General features: G+C 29.6%; 1 protein-coding gene across 1 annotated transcript in view; it reads left to right on the forward strand.

Annotated features, from left to right (window-relative positions):
• The window catches only part of LOC129959822 (uncharacterized), a 60331-nt gene that overhangs the window by 22474 nt on the left and 16788 nt on the right, over positions 1–21069 (forward strand). Inside the window, exons 9-12 of the mRNA XM_056072715.1 lie at positions 284–540; positions 4231–4545; positions 8350–8473; positions 17950–18133. Coding sequence (XP_055928690.1) covers positions 284–540; positions 4231–4545; positions 8350–8473; positions 17950–18133 — 880 coding nt within the window. The remainder of the gene's footprint in view (positions 1–283; positions 541–4230; positions 4546–8349; positions 8474–17949; positions 18134–21069) is intronic.

Below are 21069 nucleotides of genomic sequence, written 5' to 3' on the forward strand. Positions count from 1 at the left end.
TCAAAGTTAGTTCAAGGTCAATATTTAATAATTCAATATTGACTGCAATTTTTATGGCTTAATTTAAAAAAAAAAAAAAAAAAAAAAAAACCCTTCCATTTGTGTATAGAGTGTTTTCAAAATTCATATCGTCAAGCGAAAAAAAAACAATTTTAATTATTTTAGCAGTTATGATATAGCAGATAATTTTTTACAGGAAATTTTTATAAAAAAAGCAGCTAGTTTTATAATAAAATAACTGTAGGATATAAAATTATAAATAAATTTAATTTTCATCTTCTAGGGGGAAATGTTCAAACATTGGGAGAAATCGATGGTCACAATAACTGGCCAACGATTTGTTGTAGCTCTCCTTCTCAACGAAAGGAAATTCTACACAATATCGATCCTGTTTGGAAAGTGGAAGTAATCCGCAAAGGCAAATACAAGCTATTAAAAGGGAGCGTTTTTAATGGAAATTTCGACGGATGGTTTGATAAAGAAGGGAAGAGAAAAGAAAATGTCCCTTTTACTAAAACCGAATTGAAATTACAAGACAAGGTAATTGTTTACATTTTGTCTCTTCTTAAATTAATAAAGAATATCTGTGGAAATTTCTTCAGAAACCATGAACATTAATAAAATAAATAAAAATAAAAACTTTTTCTCGAATGGATTGCGTAGTTATAGCACCTTCATTTGACTCTTGTACATTCTCTCCCAATCTATGAAACAAATGAATAATGCAAGATATCCTGGAATATCTTAAGCAGTTCTCAGTAATTATCTATCTCTTGGATAAACTACAAGCATAATATTATTTGAATTCATAAGCTTCAAAATAAAAAGTCGGCCATTTTGATTTGCACTCAAATTTTTTTAGTCCTCTCTTCAAATATATTCGATCTTAAGCAACTAGTGTTCAGAGTAAAATTTGCTCCAAAAATAAATGAAGAAACTTTAATAAATTTCAGATACAAAATGAAAAACAATGAACCTTCTCTGAAATTAAATTTGATTTTCCGTTAAAAGGAAATTTAAATCATAAGTAAGGCTCATTTGAAAATCTGAATGATACAAGTGTTTTTTTTTTTTACTTGCTTAGTCAGAATCGTTGATACTGAGGAGACATTTTTCCCAGGGGATGATCAGATTAGGAAAACCCTACCAGAAGAAGTCGTTGCCTTTAAAATAAATAAAAAAAATTTAAAAAATTAAGCAGATAATAAACTAAAATTGAAAAAATGGTCTAAAGAAAATACTCTTCATTACTTTTCTTTGATTCATATACTCAAAAATTACACTTCTAGATCTATGATAGGATGTATGTTTAAATATTTTAAAGTGTTTAGTTTGCATTTGGTGTGCTACATAGATGCTACTTGGGTTGAGTCCCGGTTCGGGCATGGTCTGAGATGTGTATTAATGTGCCCCCCTGTAAAAAGGGGTTGTGCAAGCAAATATGATGCATGAAGTAGCTAAGTCGTACTCTTGGTCCTAGTTGACGCTACTGAAAAAACAAGAGACGCTCACTCGGCTTAAATCGCTAACAGATAAATGTCAGCTGGCTTGTAAAGTGCCATAAGTCATAACAACAACATAGATACTACACATAAGAATGTACATTTGTCATAACAGTTACTTAAGTATCTTTATCCTTACGACCTATTTTAAGTTGCAGTAATTTAAAATTCAGCAGAAATTTTAAAATTTAATAATTCTTAAAGGAATGAAGATGAAAAATGCAATGTGCACAGAAAGAATGGAAACGACACTGAATTCTTCCTTCGATGAAATTAAAAAAATTTAATCGTTAACAGTATAAGCCTTAGATACTTCTGAAACTGTCGAAATTATTTGTTACAGAGGATAAGATATTGGTAGACATTGATCGGAGATGTAACAAATTAAATGTGTTGCCCCTCATTCAACCAATTGGCTCTCAGAAGAAAATTCTTATTTTAATAGCATTAAACACTCTTTGTAATGATATGCCAAAACATAAACAGCAAAAATTTTGTTAATAGCTTTGAAAAGTATGGTTTTACGTCAGACAGCTGAGCTCCTAGATTGTAACTGAAGCACTGAACATTTGTAATCCAGCTCAGCTCATTATCTTATCCTCGCATTATCGCGTCAAGAATTGCAGAACCATTTCATGGTTCAAACTGTAAGCTTAGCAACCAAAAATTCTAGCGCACAACAAATCTTTTCTTAATTTGCGAATTATTAACTTCTAAAATTGTTGTATAATTCTGAGCCAGTCTGTATATACGTATAGTGTTTTGCAAAATGTATCTTTCATCCTTCCATTAGAAATTAAGTCAGTAGCATAAAAGGGAATAATTACTAAAATGCTTTTACTAGTAAGTACTAGTTAGTACACGAAAACGAAATTGATATTGTAGTTCTAGCGGCATTATTCTACGTAGTAGACCTTTGAGATTTCTCTGGTAGGTGGATGTCTATATAAGAAGCATTCTGGTATAAAATGGAAGTCATTAGTAGAACTGGCATTTACATTCTAATGAAGAATGGATATCGGGCTGAGTATATGTCACGTATTGCAGGTTAAATCATTCCACTACTGGAAAGCTGCACTTGGTAACAAATAATAAATTCCAATACTTTTTTCATTCGATTATTAAAGTCGGTTCCATAAACATATTTTGCATACAAAAATTGGTTACTACGCGCTGAGTCTGTGTAGAGCAATCCATGGCACGATGTTACTTGTTTTGTAGTTTCTTTTAAACCAAGCGCATCCAATAATAGCTTTATATCAGAATTTTCTTGATATACACAATCGTCTACCAAAGAAATCTCAAAGTTTTACTTGTATGGAATAATGCAGCAAGATTAATAGTCTCATTGTCAGTTGTATGCTCCTAATATAATCAATGCGTTTCTTTTGCATACTTTTTCCTTTGATTTCTAGTTTGAATGATGATATTAGAATACACAGCTAGTAATTATTACAACTAAAAAAAATTATTGCTTATGATACTGAGATAGGTCATCAGTTGACGTTCCATTCGCGTTGCTTTTGAATTGTGAATGTAAACATCGGAATCCATTCAGCTGATATGTTTAAAGATCATTTCGTTCGTTAAAATCTTAACTAACGTTACATTAGGAAACACCTTAAATGTTATGATAAATATAGGCCAGTAATAATCAAAATTTCATCGTACATAACACGATCATTTAATGATTCCTAAGGAAAAAAAATAATGTAATACTTTTATTCTTAGAACTTATATTAGTAGTTTTCCCACCTCAGTTTTTTAAATATCTGAGTTGGGATTAGTTATTAATTCCAAGAAGAAATCATATTTTTTTCTGAATTGCTAAAATAAAAGAACATTTTATTCGTATTTTATTAAATGAACATCACTTTAAAAGCATTTCTCTGTATTTATATCCTTCACATTTTGGTTAACAAAAACAGGCTTGGACTGATATTTGGAACCTATTCCAGAGGAGTACCGCGTCAGAATTGAGCCAACTTTTTGCTCAGCTGAGTGGCGTATCTAGAATGGAGCAAATCGGACACATGGTTTTGTTACCAATACAACAGGCACCAAAATATTAAGAATTTAGGAAAAATAACTTTTTCTTATTCCTTAATTCAAAGAATCTTAGAATAAACTTAATCCAACAAATTCTGAACGAAATTAAAACATGCAGTCTTTTTTACAACCTGTTCTTGGTCCTGCTTAGATTAACCTTATGGATAATTTTTTTCACTTCAAATTTATTTTCGCATCGTTAATAGAAAAATTCGAAATTCTGCGCAGACAGATTACATTAAAAATAAAACAATAAAAAGTCTACTCTTATTTTTAAATAATAAAAAATATAATAATAAAAATAAACCTGTCAAAGAATTTTCTAGTTCCCATTGTTTTTCTTTACAAATTCACTTTTAATTTCAATCGAACCTTGAAAATATAAAAAGAAGGTAGGGGGACCGTTACAGCTCAAATTTTCTGGAATCCAGGGCAGGCGGCTATATTTTTTCTATAGGGTGCTCCCAAACCTCCTAAGGTTGACCCTAAATAGGCGCCTTTTGTTCACAAACATTATTTTTTATTTTAAAAAATCTAAGGAAACTCAATAATTCTATTTCATGCAGTTTTCTTTTCCTTCAATTTTTATCTCTGATGATTATAAAATTTCGAATTATCACTACGCAGTCATACTCATTTTTCTAAATATGTTTGAATAAAGGTATTTCCTCTTTTCCAGGTTTATGCAAAGTTATCAAACAAATCAAAAGTTATCTCGATTCTCTCTTCAACTTCCTTTAATGATCAAAATCACAAAGAAGATTATTGCTATGAAGATAATCAAAATAAGAAGGATTGTCCTAGCCCAGCAGATACTTCTTCCATCTTGAATGGAGATTTACCTCAAAAGACAGCATCTTCAAGTTTAGAAGTAGATTGTGGAAAGAAACCAGATAATGCATCCTCCAACTGTAAGCCTTTGGAAGCTTCATGTTTATTCGACATTGAAAGTGATCCTTGCGAATATAATAACTTAGCCAAAACAATGCCTGAAGTGAGTTTTCAAATTTCACCTCTTTTATTGTTTATCTGGGTGATCAAGTAGGGTAATCTCGGCTCCGGAACTGTAGGTATCTATAGTTTGAGAGTCGATTCCATTAAAAAATCAACCGTGCGTAAGAACTTGGCACATATTCAATATGAAGTCGTGGGTTAATTGTCGTCCCGTTAGTGTGGTGAGAAAATCTGGAGAGGAGATGGCAGCTTCGATGTCATTGTCATTTTACCGTGGTCCAAAATAAAGAGGTCGATCCAAAAAATAGTTCTCGTATTGCTTTGCTTCAAAACAGGACGTTAATGTATTTAAACTAAACAGTCTTGTATATCTTGTCTGCTCTACTGATAGAGCAATATTACAAGGGATACGGCAGCGATTCTCAACCTGTGGGGCGCGAGAATATCCAAGAGAAAATATTATTTAAAAAAATTGATTAACTGACTGAAAGGAAAGCACACATACACATAGAAAACAAAATACATTTCGACATTTTAAGTAAAACAACTTAACTAAATCAAAACTTACTTAATAAAAACATACTAAATTAAGACAAATTTGATAATTATTAGTGACTTCCTAGGGCTTGTCTTGCAGAGCAAAGTTTTTCGAAGGAAGGCTTAATATTAGAAATAGCCACTCTCATTTCTGCCGAAATCTATATTTTGTCTTCAAAGTAACCACAGCAGAAAATCCAGTTTCACAAAGGTAGGATGTTGAAAATGGTAATAGAATGCGAAATGCCCTTGTTTTTAGAGCAATTAAAATCATCCTCTACTCCTGCCCAAAATTCAAATAGTGATTTATTACTAAATTGTCTTCTAGTTTCGCCACTTGTCGTGAAGTCTATGAATTTTTCTTCTTCATCAATTGAGAGTCCTTCTGGAGTCTTACGAATGGCTAAATGATTTTCAGTGGTTACAAAAACAACTTTTACCTGTTCTTCTTCAGCCTTGTAAGTTTTAGTACAATCATCCACATTTGCAAACATTGTTAGATTTCTTTGCTTTAAATTTCTGCTCCACAATTCCAATTTTCCACAAAAAGCATTAACTTTATCACTCGTATCCAACATATGCGTATTTGCTCCTTGGAGTTGAAGATTCAAGTTATTTAATTTCTAGAATATGTCGACCAAGTAGCTCAATTTCATCACAAATAAACCATCGCGAAAATTCTCGGCCTCCGGTCTGTTTTCTTCTTCTAGGAAAATTGCGATTTCTTCTCTTAATTCATAAACACGTTGCAAAAATTTCCCACGTGATAAGCATCTTGCTTCGCAATAAAATAGTAAAACTGAATGTACTGAACCCATGTTTTTACAAAGTGCGAAAAAGATTCTCAATTTCAGGGGGTCTCATTTTTATATAATTTACTACGATTACAGCCGTATTTAACACAATATTCAGACCAGGACTCATTTCTTTTAAAGCCAAAGCTTCTCTGTGGATCATGCAATGTGTCCAGATGCACTGAGGCGATTTTTGTTTTACAAGTGCTTGTATACCTTGGAATCTTCCGGACATTGAACGAGCACCATCAGTGCATATTCTGACGCAATTTTTCCATTCTATGTTTGCCTAGTTCATAAAATCATTTAAAATAGCAAATAATGCGAGGGCCGTTGTTTTGAGTTCTATTGGTTTGCAGAAAAGAACTTCTACTACTGACATATTATCACAAAATCGAACATAGGCAATTAAATGAGCAACTTTATTACTGTCTGTTGCTTTATCAAGCTGTACTGAAAACAATTTGTCACGCAACTTCGAGAAAAGCTGACACTGTACATCTTCAGCTATATAACCAATTCGACGAGCAACAGTATTATTTGAAACAGGTACGGACTGCAATTGTTTTGAAAAATTATCTCCAAACATAGTTTCTACAATCTTAATTGCTGCTGGCAAAATAAGCTCTTCACCAATGGCGTGAAGTTTTTACATCTGGCTATTTTATATGAAACTTTGTAAGATGCAATTAAAGCTTTTTTATTCACAGACAAAATTTCTTTAAAAAATGATTTTTGCTTTTTATATGATTTTATTTTAATTCGAAGAATTCTCTGGGTTTGTTGACGTACTCACTATGAAGCGTTTCCAAATGTCGTTTAATTTTATTAAGTTTCATGCTGCCTGCGGCCAACATTTTTGAGCAAATGATACACAGAGATTCTTCATTTACTTCAGTACTGGTAAACCCAAAATTTAAGCATTCTTGAGAATATTTTCTTGATTTTATTTTGGGGAACACGCTCGTCTGTATACTTGTTGATGCTTGACTGTCGTCTAATGCTCGCTTACTTCCGCTTAAAAATTTATCTATGAGTCTGCATAAATGTGCTGCCGTGAATATTTTATATGGTGAATTGCAATTAAGACGAAAACATATATAACATACACATTCACGATAAATTCGATAGCGACAGAAGGATCGACTCGAATGAGACTGGCTGGAATTGAAACTTGCGTTATCAAACATTTTCCTTCTTCCTATGAGAAAACATCTGCGCATGCTCGAGACGACATCGATAATGTGAATTCTCTTCCACAAACATTTCTTATTTTTTTCTCTTTTGTTTAATCATGCTTCTGTTTCATTTCTTTTATTATTCGAAAAAATATATTCCCAGTTTCTAAATTTAGCTTACCCCGTCTAGATTAACTTTCATTAATGAAATTTTCTACTTTCATATTCTTTTAACGTTATCACCTTGTTTGGCTTTGATTTCAAATATAATATTTAAATTTTCCCCGCTTTCATTCGCTTCATCTGTTCATTGCCCGCTTTGCAAAATGCCAATGTTGGCTCGCTTTTACTCTTTTTTTTTTTTTTTTTTTTTTTTGGCAGTTAGTTAAAAATAACTTAAAAACGGAATACAAAATACTCAATATACATTATTGTTATATACTTTTTATTGTAAGCGGGGGTGGGGTGGGGGCGAGATGAAAATTATGATTGAAAACTGGGCCACAAATACTGAAAGGTTGAGAAACGCTGGGATACGGGATATATAACAACCAATTTTAATATCAACTTAAATCCTCAAATATAACATGACAGCTAAAAGAATAGAAAAGATATTAGAAACCCACTTTTGTTTTATTAGTTAAAAACAACAGAATTAATTCACTTGAATTCATCGTTGCTTGCAGGAGAAACTATACATGACATCTAACATTTAACTGCAAATTATCTTACACTGTATTGTGACTTCAGGCTCTTATCTATTCTTGCGAGATAAGCAATGGTTTCTGAAATTTAATTTATGAAGTACTTTTGACATGTATCCAGAAAACACGAATTGACATCATTTACATAAAAATATATGAATGCGAACAATTTATTTTCTTTTGCTTCTTACCTACCATATGTAAAAGTCCTTTAATCCTAAAAAACAAAAATAGAAGGTCGTGCGATCCAATGAGTTTCGCATCACCTACAGCTCACGTTATACATCATTCTCTGTAATCACAACAATCCAAACCTATGGAGGACAGATAGAAAAATCTGACTGATCGGATCGCCGTGACAGCATAGGCGAGAAATAAGATTGAGTCTTAAGGACCATCATGGGCGACGTTAGAACCACTCCTGCAGAAGATCCGTCCTTCATAGATTAAATGGCGGGGAGTAGCCGATCCCACATCATTTCTGTATCTACTAGGCGATGAAAACCAACCCCCATACTGAACACTTCTCATTCCAATATTTAAGGTGCCTCCCGGGAAGACATATCATGCTCTGTAACTTGGCTCCTAATGTTTTATTTTGTTTCATTTTTATCATATTGATTACTTTCAGATTGCTCAAGAATTAGAAGAACTTCTGAATCAATATAGAAAGAAGGCCATTCCTATAAGAAATCAACCTATGGACCCAGCTGGAAATCCTAAATATCACGGATATGCTTGGATACCATGGAGAAGCAATCCTTAAATTTTATTTAATCATAATGTTCAAATATGCTGATTATTTTTGTTTCATTTTATGCCATATAAATTTATTCTTTTGTACAAATTTGTTGTAATCTTCTTACTACATCATTTTCAAAAATTAAAAAAATGTTCTAACTTATTTAAATACTTTGTCTTAAATGGCTGTTTTAACAGCTATGAATATTATTTGAGCCCGGTTTAACTTGTTCAAATTGGAAATTTTTAAATAAATAATATTTCATCTTTTATTAAAAAATATCTATGTGGCATTCATTTCTTTAATTTCTCAACAGCAACAATAATATCTGCCAAGAAAAATTTTATGTTCAGAGGTACGAACAATTCCTTTTCATAAAATTTGCAAAGATGTATTATACAAAAGCTTTCAAAATCACCGCTTTAGAATAGGGAGCAATCAAGTAGTTTTTGAAAAAAATATTTCGGTTTAATTCTGTGCTGTTTATTAGTTATCCATTTCTACACAGACAATATTACTCATTTTAATGAATCCAGAAAATAATAAAAATAGTATACATTTGAGTTACATAAAAATAACCATGTACAATCTCAAAAACAATGACCGCGGCTTTTATTCCTTAAATATTGATCATAGACATATATTGTAAATTACAAAGTTGCATAAAAAAAAGTGTAAAATGTTATGAAATCGATTAAAATTTTCAGGGAATTAAACTTTTAAAAAATACAAAATTTAACTTTTTATTTTTAATATTTTTATTTTTATATTTTATTTTTTATATTTTTTTCTTTAAATATTTCATTTTTAATATTTTTTATTTAAATATTTTTTAAATTAGCAAAAAATTTAAATTTTAATTTAAATAGTTGGTAGACATTCTGGTTTTCATTTAAGGTGCAAAACAGGAAATAAAATATTAACTAAGACTTTTGATTTTGTTCGATATGTTTAGTGGGATAGCAGCCTCTCAAGTTCTAATTTGGGATGAAGCAGACATGCATGGGAAGAAACTGGTTAGACGTATTTTGATTTTCTTGATTAACTTCATATTATTTTATATTTTCTGAAAATCACTAAATTAAGCAAGAAGAATACCTTAGTATCTAAACAAAATGAGAAGAGTGGCGATGGCAGACTTTGCTATGGGTCCGTAGAATCACGGGCTCGAGCCACGCGCCTAACATTTATTCCCAAATAAGCACAGATTAGTGCAAGTGAAATCCGTACGAAGCAAACGTTTTTCTCCTGGTTTAGTTTGGAAGGTTGGAGAGGAAACGCTAAATCAAGGCATTTTTTCTTATTTAATGATGTTTCAAAATTGCAATGTTGTATCCAAATATCCCTCTATTATTTCCAAATAGGACATACAATAAATTAGATCAAAAGGAACTGTTTCCAGTATCGGCACGAATACAGCTCATTTTCTGTAATTCAAAACTATTTTCACCAATTTAAAGATTCATTTCACTTATAAAATTCGTGTTTTCGATAATATTTCTAAAAGAACGATCTACATAATTTGATTTGCGAAACGATTAAAATCTACTTTCTAATTACTTTTAGCTGATGACTCATGTCTAGAAGTTGAACCGGGTTTTTCTCAAATAATCATTATTTTAAAAATTCCAGAAGGAATTTTCATATAAAATATGTATCTCATAATAACATTCAAGAATTTAAATCGCTTAGTATATTTTATAGAGAAAAAAGAAAAAGTTTCTTTTTTACCTTCAATAACATTCAACTAATAATATATACCAATACTGCATTTTCTCTCTTTCGATGCTAACTCTAACGTCTCGATAATTAATAGAAAGGATAGTGGCGAACAATCAATCTTTGTGAAAGTAAATGAAGAGAAAGAAAGCATTGAAATCTTTCATTTATTGGCGTCAAAATTATGAAATTGTCGGAAAATAAATTTTTTGTAAAGGATTCTTTAAAATTTAAACATTTGTGTAATTTTTTTTACTTTGTTTTTTTTCAGTCATAAATAATTTAAAAATTCAAAAATCAATTTATAAATTAAAATTAATAACCTTATTGAAAAACGAAGAAATAAAATATTTTCAGAAACGTGAAAGCAAGCACAAAAATCTCAAATTAATAGCAAAAGTACATATTTTTTTAAAGTTCCACAACTCAAAGGTAAAAACCAATTTATATTTCCTCGTAACTTTAAAAGATAAAAACTTTGTTATCACCGCCGAATTTTTGAATAAGAAACTGCATTTATGGTTTTATCGAATTTTTTGAAAATAATGGCCCGAAGGAAACAACAGCATATCATTTTTCGATTGAAAAAAAAACCCAAAGTCATAGAAAAAACAGTTTTTTGCTGTTAAACACGGAATTTAAATGTTACAGATAGTCATTTCTTTTATCTTTTTTTCTCCTACATGCAGTCATAGACAAGCTTCTATTTATGATAATTAAAAAAAAAGAGTTCAGAATTGTAGAAATATTTAAAGTATGCTCAATTAGCTGATTTTTTCTGTTAAAATTCCAGCCAATGTATTCATTTTTAACTCGTTGATCAGTAATACACAATCTTGAAAAAATTAAATTTACTTATTACAAAATATTCAAAATATGAATGAATAAATACATATTAACAAAGACATAAATAATATCATTCTTAATATCAAGATATACCGAATTGTAAATATATGAAAGTTAGATGAAGATTATTTTGACAGAGAAAAAATATATTTAAGTAAAATCGGTAATCAAAATATATTGCCAAATTTTATTATCATAAGCAAAATCAAAATGAACAAATATTTTCACGCAAGCAGTGCATGACAAAATTGTATTATATTCCTTTTCCTTATTATTTCTAAATTTCATTACATATCTTCTAGATGCAAATATAGTGTTTAATATTCATGACTAAAGCCCAAGACAAAATATATAATGAAAGCTACTTTATTTGTGAGAATATAGTTCAGCATTCAAAGTATGATTAATAACCAGATACTGAAGTCTGCTTATTTACTGTTTTCAAATAATCTCTTCCCATTTACTTTCAATCAAATAGGATTATTTAGAATTTATTTTACTCTTATAATATTAAAATTTAAGGAATAAATATATTGAATTTTTGATTTTCCTCACAGTAAAAAAGGGTTGACCTTGTTTTCATCATACAATGTGCCTTAAATGATCTTTTCATTTTGATATGACTTCCTTTCTTATAAAAGTAATTTTCTATAAAATGTTGTATTCTAAATTTTGAAATTTCTGGGTTGAATTTGCATGATATTCTCTATTTTAAATATTTTTTCATAGGAAAAATGAAGAGCTTAATTTTCTTAAAAACAAAACAAAAAATTATATTAGCTAAAAGATCTTTTCAAGAAATGTAGCTAATCGAAATATACTTCAGTGTATCATAAATGATGTATAGATTAACTAACTATGCTTTGAAAACTTATCCGTTTCCATTGCTAGCATATATAAAAGTTACAAGATTTCCTTAATTGTGAGAAACATAAGTTATTTTAACTATTTGATTATGCTTAAAATTATCTTTCAAAAATCTATATTGAAAGTAATAAAATGAAAAAAGTAAGTTTTTTTAAAAGATTTTTCTTAAAAGTGTAACTTACTCAGAATTAGTGAGCACACTTATATATCGAATCTAGAGTACATATTTATTTAAACAAAATACAGATGTATTATTTATAGTTCTAAAACATGGGCAATGGCGGATTTCAAACTAGGCAACTGCCTAGTAGGTGGGCTGAATGGAACTGCAAGCAGATCATTAGATAATATTATTGGCCTAATTGCCAAATAAGTAAATTTGTTAAAAAGTACTGATTCTATGATTCATAAAACATTAAGATAATACTAGTTCTTAATCAAGTGCGATCGGTAAATTTTCTATATGTTTCATTGAGACTATATAGTTATTATACTATTTATAAATAATGGGCGTCTGGTCACAAATATAGAAGCCACGTAGTCATGAGACATAACAAATAAATAAATAAAAACATATACTTTTGCTAAGTTACAAAAATAAAAATAATAATAATATGATTATTAAATGAAAAAATGTTGAAATATGAAAAACTAAATTCATTAGTCTGTTTAAAATAAAGTATTCTTATAATGTGCATTACTGAATACTTCCAAATCTCTAAATTCGCTCCTGAGTATGAGTTTATCATATTCAGGAATATATTTAATTACCCTTGAAATACACCACTACTACATAAAAATATCTCTTTTACAGTAACTTTTATTGTATTACTAACAATCTTCACTTCCAAAGATAAAAATTGATTGCATATTCAAAGGGTCAAAGAAATCCGCCCTCTTTTCAAGCGTTTACTGTCGAAAATATTTATCACATAACATTATTGCCTCTTTTTGATTGATATGCTACCGAACTACGTTGTACGCGTAGAAGATCTCGCACTGATGTTAACAATAAAAATATCTTGTCAACATAAATATTTTCGCCATTTGTTCTGCTCGCCGCAGGAATAAGCGCAAAGCCAACTTGAGCATTGTTTTCAGTCTTCTGAAACTTTATGACATTCTGAGACGTGAATACCTGCTTGCAAGGTCGTCATAAAAAACAATAAAAAAATAGGAGATTTCGCGGTCGCGCCAAATGATCAACTCACGTGGTCACTCAAACCATGTTGAATAATTTTGTAATAATTGTGTATTATTCTGTTTTAATGGTCGAGTAAGAAGTTTTGCATTGGTCGTAATAGCTAAACATAGGGGAGAAAATGCCCAAGATTTTTTAATACTGGAAGAGTCTGAAACTGAAAGACAGAAAATATGAGGAAGAAGAACGCCAAAGAGAAACCTAAGTAAGATCTTCATCAAAAGTGCGTTCTAAATGTTGAATTGAGTTGATGGTAAGTTCCATTTCAGTTATTCTTTTAACAAAATATCAAATAGAAGTTTGGACTTTTTTTCTGAATAAAATCGTGAACTACTTTTTAATTCCTTTGTTATATGCATTTCTTTAAATACGTCAAAATGAAAACAGTAATGATATAAGTTCGATAGTGGAGTAAGAAGATCGCACAAAAAATATTCAAACTGCAAAGGAACAAATATTTCATTGATGTCAAAAATTGAAACTGAATACCTAAAAAATATTTCCGTTATTCTTGATTTCGATTTTCTATAAATTTGTATACATTTCTATGCTAATTGCTAATTAAGATTTCATTTTTTTTTTTTTTGTGAATTCAGAACGGTGTTTAAATCATGGAACGGCATTGATAATAGGCATAATTTTCTTGATTGTTTTGTGAATATGCGAAATAAAGATATAATTAGAACTGTACAGGAAAATGCAAGGTAGTAAGTAATAAATTAATCTATCAGTGTCAAAAAATTGGTAAATAATAATTTAACAAAAATATTTATATTAATTACTTGCTATTACTTTTTAAAGACTTGTAGGAAAATTATGTGCTGCAAATTTTATGTTTGGAATTATATCAGCTTCATTTTATTCATAAAATTTAATTAAATTTCAAAGTAATTTAATCCTAATTTTACATTAATAATAAACAGATTTTTTCAAAACTTGATGCAATAGAGAAATACTGTGAAAAGTATTTCTTTTCAGTTTCGATATCTGCAAAGTATCATAATTTTTTTACACTTTATTAAGATTTACAAAGTAGCGCAATTATGCCTTTCCAAATGACGTTTAATAATGTTTTTAATAGAAAAAAATAAAAATAAATTTAAGAATAGTTTAATATTTTTTATGCTTTTTATCATAAATTAACGTTTATAGTTTCTAAATTTTGCAAAAAAAAAGGGACATTAAAAATATTTTACAGTTTTTCTCATCCATCATTCATGAGAACTTTAAAAACAATTAGTTTAGCTTCTTGGAAATTTTTATTTCATTTAAAACAAATTACAAAAAAAAATTAATTTAAAGTCTTGAAAGAAACGAATAAAAACATATATCGGTGCATTTTTAAAAACATGTTTAATAATTGATGCATGTTTAACAATCGCTGTTAGAATTTTAATGCTTTAATAATTAATTATTTAACAAACATCTGTGTAGATTCTTTAATAATGCATGATCATTTAAAATTATTTATTTCATGATCATTTTCTCTTTCCTTTATATTTTCCATGCAATAAAACCTCAACCCAAACTCTATTCAGAATTTTTTAAATTTTTTACTAAACACATTTAATGTCTTTAAATCTCAACTAATCAACAATCTTCACTTTAATATCAGCATCAAATTTTTAGCCTGGATCGTTTTTGGCTAGCTTATTTACTTTACTTGTCACCGCTTGAATGTTTACAATTTGTTTAATAAAATCTGGAACAAATGTATTCGAACATTTCGGGTATGATATAATAAAATTATGCTTTTAATAATTGTAATAAACAGTTTTTTAAGGAATTCTGTTTAAAAAGAAGATTTTCATTCAATATTATTTTGAAATATGATAACTATTAAATAAAATTAATAATGAAAGAAAGTAAACCTAACGATTACTATCATGAAAATGCTGATAATGATAATTAAATCTATTTGAAAAGTTTTAATTGTCAGTCACTTTGGAAATGGAGACATCTAAGAGAAATTCAGTTTTCAGCTCAATTTTATGATTAATTAGTATTTCTCAAAGCATCAACTTGTATTTATTTATGTAAAAATATAAACATAACATGTAACAAATAGTAGCCTTCCAAATTTCACGATCTCCACTGCTTCCACCTCCAAATAACTGGCAACAATCACAGACGATTTAGGCATTTTTGGTTCCAAACTGGTACATTTTGATGCACTCTCTTTTAATAACTAGTCAAATCTCAAATATTTTATAACTTAATCGAAATATTAATGATTTATTTTTTCGTTTTTTTAACTTTTGAAAATATAATTTTTTAACTTATTTTTCATATGCATTATGAGAAAAATTACTCATGTAATAAAATTCCTAAAGAAACTAATCGCATTTATTAATTATGATTTTCTTACTTACAAAAAAGCGTATAATTGATATAACTTACAAAAAAAGCATATTATGATAGGTCATAAAAAAATCATAAACTTCAACAACACTGAAAATGATTATTTTACATGGCCTGTCAAATGGAATTTAATATAATTAATTAAAAATGATAAGTTAATATTCCAATATACTATATAAAAGTAATGAATTATACTTTAATTTATTTAATAATGATTTTCGGAACTCAATACAAAAACACGCATTGTTACGCATTTATCGAATTTGTATTTTTTACAAATTTATTTATTTGGTACTCAAGCGAAAAATATTTTTCATCGACCTCCTGCGTCTCCTAGTCTCAGCCCTAGGTAATTTATAAGTATGGTGTGGTACATTGTATAAGAGGTACAATGTTGACGGTTGAAAGCAAAGATTAGCAAGTTCGAGACTTGGTTCCACCAATGATCTACCTTGTTCATAGTCCTCCTTTCACTCTTCTGTCGAGGTTAAACGTCCTAATGCTGTGGTGAAAAGGAAAAATAGATGCTGGGGTATGGATACAGGTGCCATTCTTGTCATCTGATGATGGTGAAATATACGAGGTCTGTTTAACCCTTATGCAGTCTGAGATGAAGCTTTATAACTTCCTAAACATCACCACTCATTTATTGTTATACCAATCCGCATGTCTTTGCAAAAATTTCATTCTGACCGTAAATACTTTTTAGTGACTTTCGAAAATAAATACCAGTATATTCCGCTAGTTTTTCAACTTTCAAACATTTTTTCAAGGTTGTCATTCATGAAGAAATTGAGTTATATCTCATTTTATCAACATTTTTTCAAGGTTGTCATTCATGAAGAAATCGAGTTATATCTCATCTGAGAAGTTTTGTTATATCGTATTTTGACCACAGCTTGAAAGCATTTCTTAAAAATAGAGTTTAATCTTCTTCAGTAAAACAAGTCTGCTTAAAAATGATTTTCTAAAACATCCTTTTTTTTAAATTAAAAATAAACACTTTTGATTTCTTAATAGAAATTGTAGTAAAGAGCGTAGTATTTAGTTGTAAATATAACGAAATATTCTTCTATGATTTTTAAAGTCTAAAAATATGAAGAAACCTAAATATTCAACTATCTAAGATAAAAGATCAGAAGCCTCTTTGAAAATGTTTCTGATTGGCATCATGAACTTAAAAATTTGAAACGGTTTTCCTCAACTTCTTTTCTTAATATTCCTAAGTTCAGGATTTTATGTAATCACCAATTTATATTCTCAATTTCCGATATTGATTCTTTTGTTTTAATCACCATTTAATACAATATTAATCAAAGAATATCAGCTAATATTAATTGTTCGCATTTTTTCTTATTTTGCAGAAGCTAGCTTAGGAGATATTTAGGCTATTATATGTTACACTGGGAAGAAAACAGGATTTAATATATTATGAATGGTGATATATTGTAGTATTGAAATGAGCTTTATGTTTATAAAATACTAAAAAAAAAATTACAGGCTGTTTCAATTCTTCTGGTGCAAACTTTAAAAGGTGATAAAACTCACTTAGACAAGTACAAATAAGTAATCTTGAGTAACTCAAGCGGTGGAGTTCTAGAAAGCGTTCCCCTTTTGGAGGAATTCCGTCAGGTTCACCGACTTTCAAATTCAGTGAACTTTTTCTAGTGTATCCAAAAGGAGATCTTATCTAGCAGCAATGTAATCTAGATGTAAATACATCCGCCTTGCGAGAGGTAGCGGGTGATGTCTCTAATGTTCATCTATTATTGCGTTGACAGTATGAAGCTTGTGTCACTGTAAGCAGCTGCACTTTCGAACATTTTTTTTAACTGCACTTTTTCATAAAATTGATCGTTAAATTCATCGAGCTTTTTTAACTCTTTGTCATTCAGTATGTCGAACAGCACCCAGCAATACTGTTACTAGCGTTTCCTAACTCGACGATTACACTCTGTACTGTGATTTATACTTGTATAGATGTCCTCAAACATCCTATATAGTTTGTAAAAGGAATTTAAAAATAGCCTTATCTTTTGCTGTACATAATTAAACAATTTATAATTCGTTTTTTAAAATAATTTTTTTATTCTTCTTTGGGATTGCTCATTTTCTTCACTACATTTATCCTACCAGTATGTTCTTTCTCACACTAATAAGTTATAATTTTCTATAATGTATACGTATCAAATTATCATGTATAAATTATCAAAGAAACAAAACTTTACTTCTTCAAGCAGTCTTTGGGTTTCAGTTTAATTGATACAATAAAAAGCTATATGTTATTACCATTCCTCCGACTGTCAACATGAGTGGTTTATTAATGCTGAACATTCCACATCCTGTTACTACAAGATTCGAATTTTGGATGTTATCAGATAAGAGACAAAAAGAACGTACCACATTTGGTGATCGCCTCGTCATTTTCTCGGAACACTGACCAAGTGTCTCCTTCACATGCTGCATTCCTATGGATATACTATTCCCTGCAATAGTGAGAATGAAAATGGCAATCATTCCTGACATTAAAGAAAGAGCTACGAAGATGCGAGGAACAAGAGTGCGGAAAAGATTTGTATCCGAGCACATGATGCTAACAGAAGCAAAGATGTTACCAACCACTGAGCCAAAGACAAAGAAAGCAGAAACATTGAAAGCAGCATCGATACTTTTCACACTGTTAGATATTTTCAGAAACATTCTGAGACTACGAATAATGGGATCTGGATCATAACCTTTCAGTCCTTGGAGAGTCTTGGCGTATGCTTTCAACATATTTCCACAGGCAATAAAGGAATTATAGCAAAAAATAATCGAGATAAAATTGATGGCGACACTGAAGATCTCGACAAAAATACCAGTGGAGATTACAATACTAGTGTAAATGTAGTGTTTCTCCGAGAAAGGTATATAGACGATATTTAAATAATAATTCCATTCTTGAAAAAAGAAAAAAATAACAAATAAAGCCAGGATACTACAAGTAGACACAACCATGATTAGAATTTCAATATAGATGTTCTTGCTACCAACATATGCTCCAGGACTGATCTGAGCAGAAATATCTATAACTAATTTAATAGCAGAACTGATTTCATAGCGTTTTATGATAAATATTGTTTCCGTTATTAGACTTAGGATGTTGAAGAAGTAAAATGAAAACTGACTGACAAAATCGGGCAATATTTTCCACAAATTGGCAAATGTAATCAGACGAGTAATAGACTTTATGATTAAAAGTCCAAAGCACCATATTTTAACAAAAGTATTAAGTAAATCATCCGATTTGATACGAATTGGAGCGATTGGAATTCCCATAATCCAGGTTATAAAAAAAATTAGACGAAATGCATTCTTGCTTCTTTTGAATTCCTTCAGAATTCCTGAACTTCTGGAAAGGCGCCTAGAATATATTCCCATTTTTTTCAGCTAAAGTAAAATGATAATCGAGCCACCAACTATTCCATTTTTCAAAACACTGAATCATAATAAAATTTCTGTCATTTTTATAGCAATTTCTACAATCAGCATAATTTTTCTTTATTTTCTCTATTACTTAGTAACAAAAATTACGTTTAAAATGAGAAGATAACAAGGTTTATTTTATATGCTAACTTCAGTGCATTAAAACTTAATATTTCATGGAATCCAATGAAAATTCTATTCAGATTATCTATATTGCTACAATTTCTTCTATATCTATTGAATGAAAATGTAATTTTCTCTAGTGTTTCATCCTTCTGGAATCTTATTAGCACAATTATATTTCATAGAATCAAAGTCAAATTGCCTCTAGAAAGAGGCTGAAGAAGCTGACACACATATGGATTCAATTCACACAATTTTCTTTAAGTCCAAAGCTACAAAAGGCAAAATGAGCATATATATAACTTCAAAAAAAAGAGCGCTAAAGTTTTTGGTTGAGAGTTCTTTAGCAAAAAGAGATAATCAACTCTATGTGTATGAAAGATACTATCAGATTATAAATAACAGAAATCGAAAACCACTTTTGTCGCTCAGAGTAATCATTTTGCTTGTTTTCAACTTATCAAAGAGAATTAGTTACTCATGAGTATTTTGAGAAGTGAGCAATTGCTTTAACGGCAGGCCGAAAGTAAAAACTACTGAAATGGTTAAGTTGAGAAAACATTTTTACCCTCTTCAATTTTTCTCTATTTTTTTTTTTTCTATTTTCCTTCCATTTTTATCTTTTTTATTCTTTTCTACCGTTTAATGTTCCAGCTACATATTAAACAAGCGCTTTTCTTCATTTTTGAAAGATAACACAAGTTATTACATTATTCAATTACATTAAATAGCTCATTTCTTTCTCTTCTTTGCTCCACAATCAAATTATTTTTTTTTCATGTTTCATTCAAATAAGGCATGTCATCAACCACATGAAACAAGAAAAAAGTTAATTTATACGGATAAACAGATTAATGTTTCAATAGCAATTGAGTTCGTAAATATTTCACAGTTAATGAAATATTTGTGCATTAAAACTTCGTGCAAGTGTTTGCAGTTACAAAAAAAGAAGGGAAAAAATGTTTTCTTTATTTATATATCCTAGCTGTACTCCATTTTCATAATGCAAGTTATTTTCTTCTTTATGAGGAAAGTCAATAACTGTATGAGAAATATTATGTCCGGCATAAGTTAAAAACTGGATTTTAAAAAAAAAAAGTTACCGTTGTTTTTCCTTCAATGAAAACAAACTTCATTAAGATAATCATTTAACTGAGACAAGAAAAAAAATTTCATACAGCAAATACTTGCTAATCATCATTGTGTTTTTAATAGATAAGAGAGTATTTATTTATTTTCTAATTTCTCATGTATGGATGATCTTTAAGAATTATCTATTTTAGACAAATAAGGGAAGAATGGTTGTAAAAATAAATTAAAGTAAGTTGAGAAAGTATGAGTCACTCTACGAATTCGTAGCATTTATTGCTCAGTTTAGGGCAGCATTTATTTCATATACTGTACCATAAACTATGTAACAAAAATAATTAAATTTTCCTTTTACTTAATTACTCTGAGGTGAAGGGTATGTTACGAAGTCAATCAATCAAAGACATGCTATACCAGTTTAGAAAGGTTTAAATTAAGCGGTTGCTTTATTAAGCCATTCCGATGCCGACGAATGTATCATCTGCTATAATAAACTTCATTCAATGCATTATGAGAGGGCTATGGTCTATAAAATATGTTACCAGTAAATTCGGAAAATGTACAGGAAATGAAACATAAGTGATCCTGTGATGATCCTGCATACAACAAAAATTTCAGGAATACATTATTTGATTGCTAAGTCTCACACATTTTGGAAAATATTATACTCTTTTCTAATTGAACTCTAAAATGCTATCTTTATTCACTCTAATAAATTGAACAATGCCAACAAACAATCAAAAGTAATCCGTGAATATTCCAGTAGCGATTCGTCAGTTCAGAAACTAGAAGCGCTACAAAATACTTCTTAAAAGAATATAATTGAAATATCATTTTAGAAAAAGCAACTTTATCTCTAAATAGCCCAAAAAATTTCAATTATAATTATCCGCATTTCATTATCGACATACTATTTTTAGATATGTGGTTTCTGACAA

Source organism: Argiope bruennichi, chromosome X2 (assembly GCF_947563725.1).
Source record: "Argiope bruennichi chromosome X2, qqArgBrue1.1, whole genome shotgun sequence".
Taxonomy (NCBI): domain Eukaryota; kingdom Metazoa; phylum Arthropoda; class Arachnida; order Araneae; family Araneidae; genus Argiope; species Argiope bruennichi.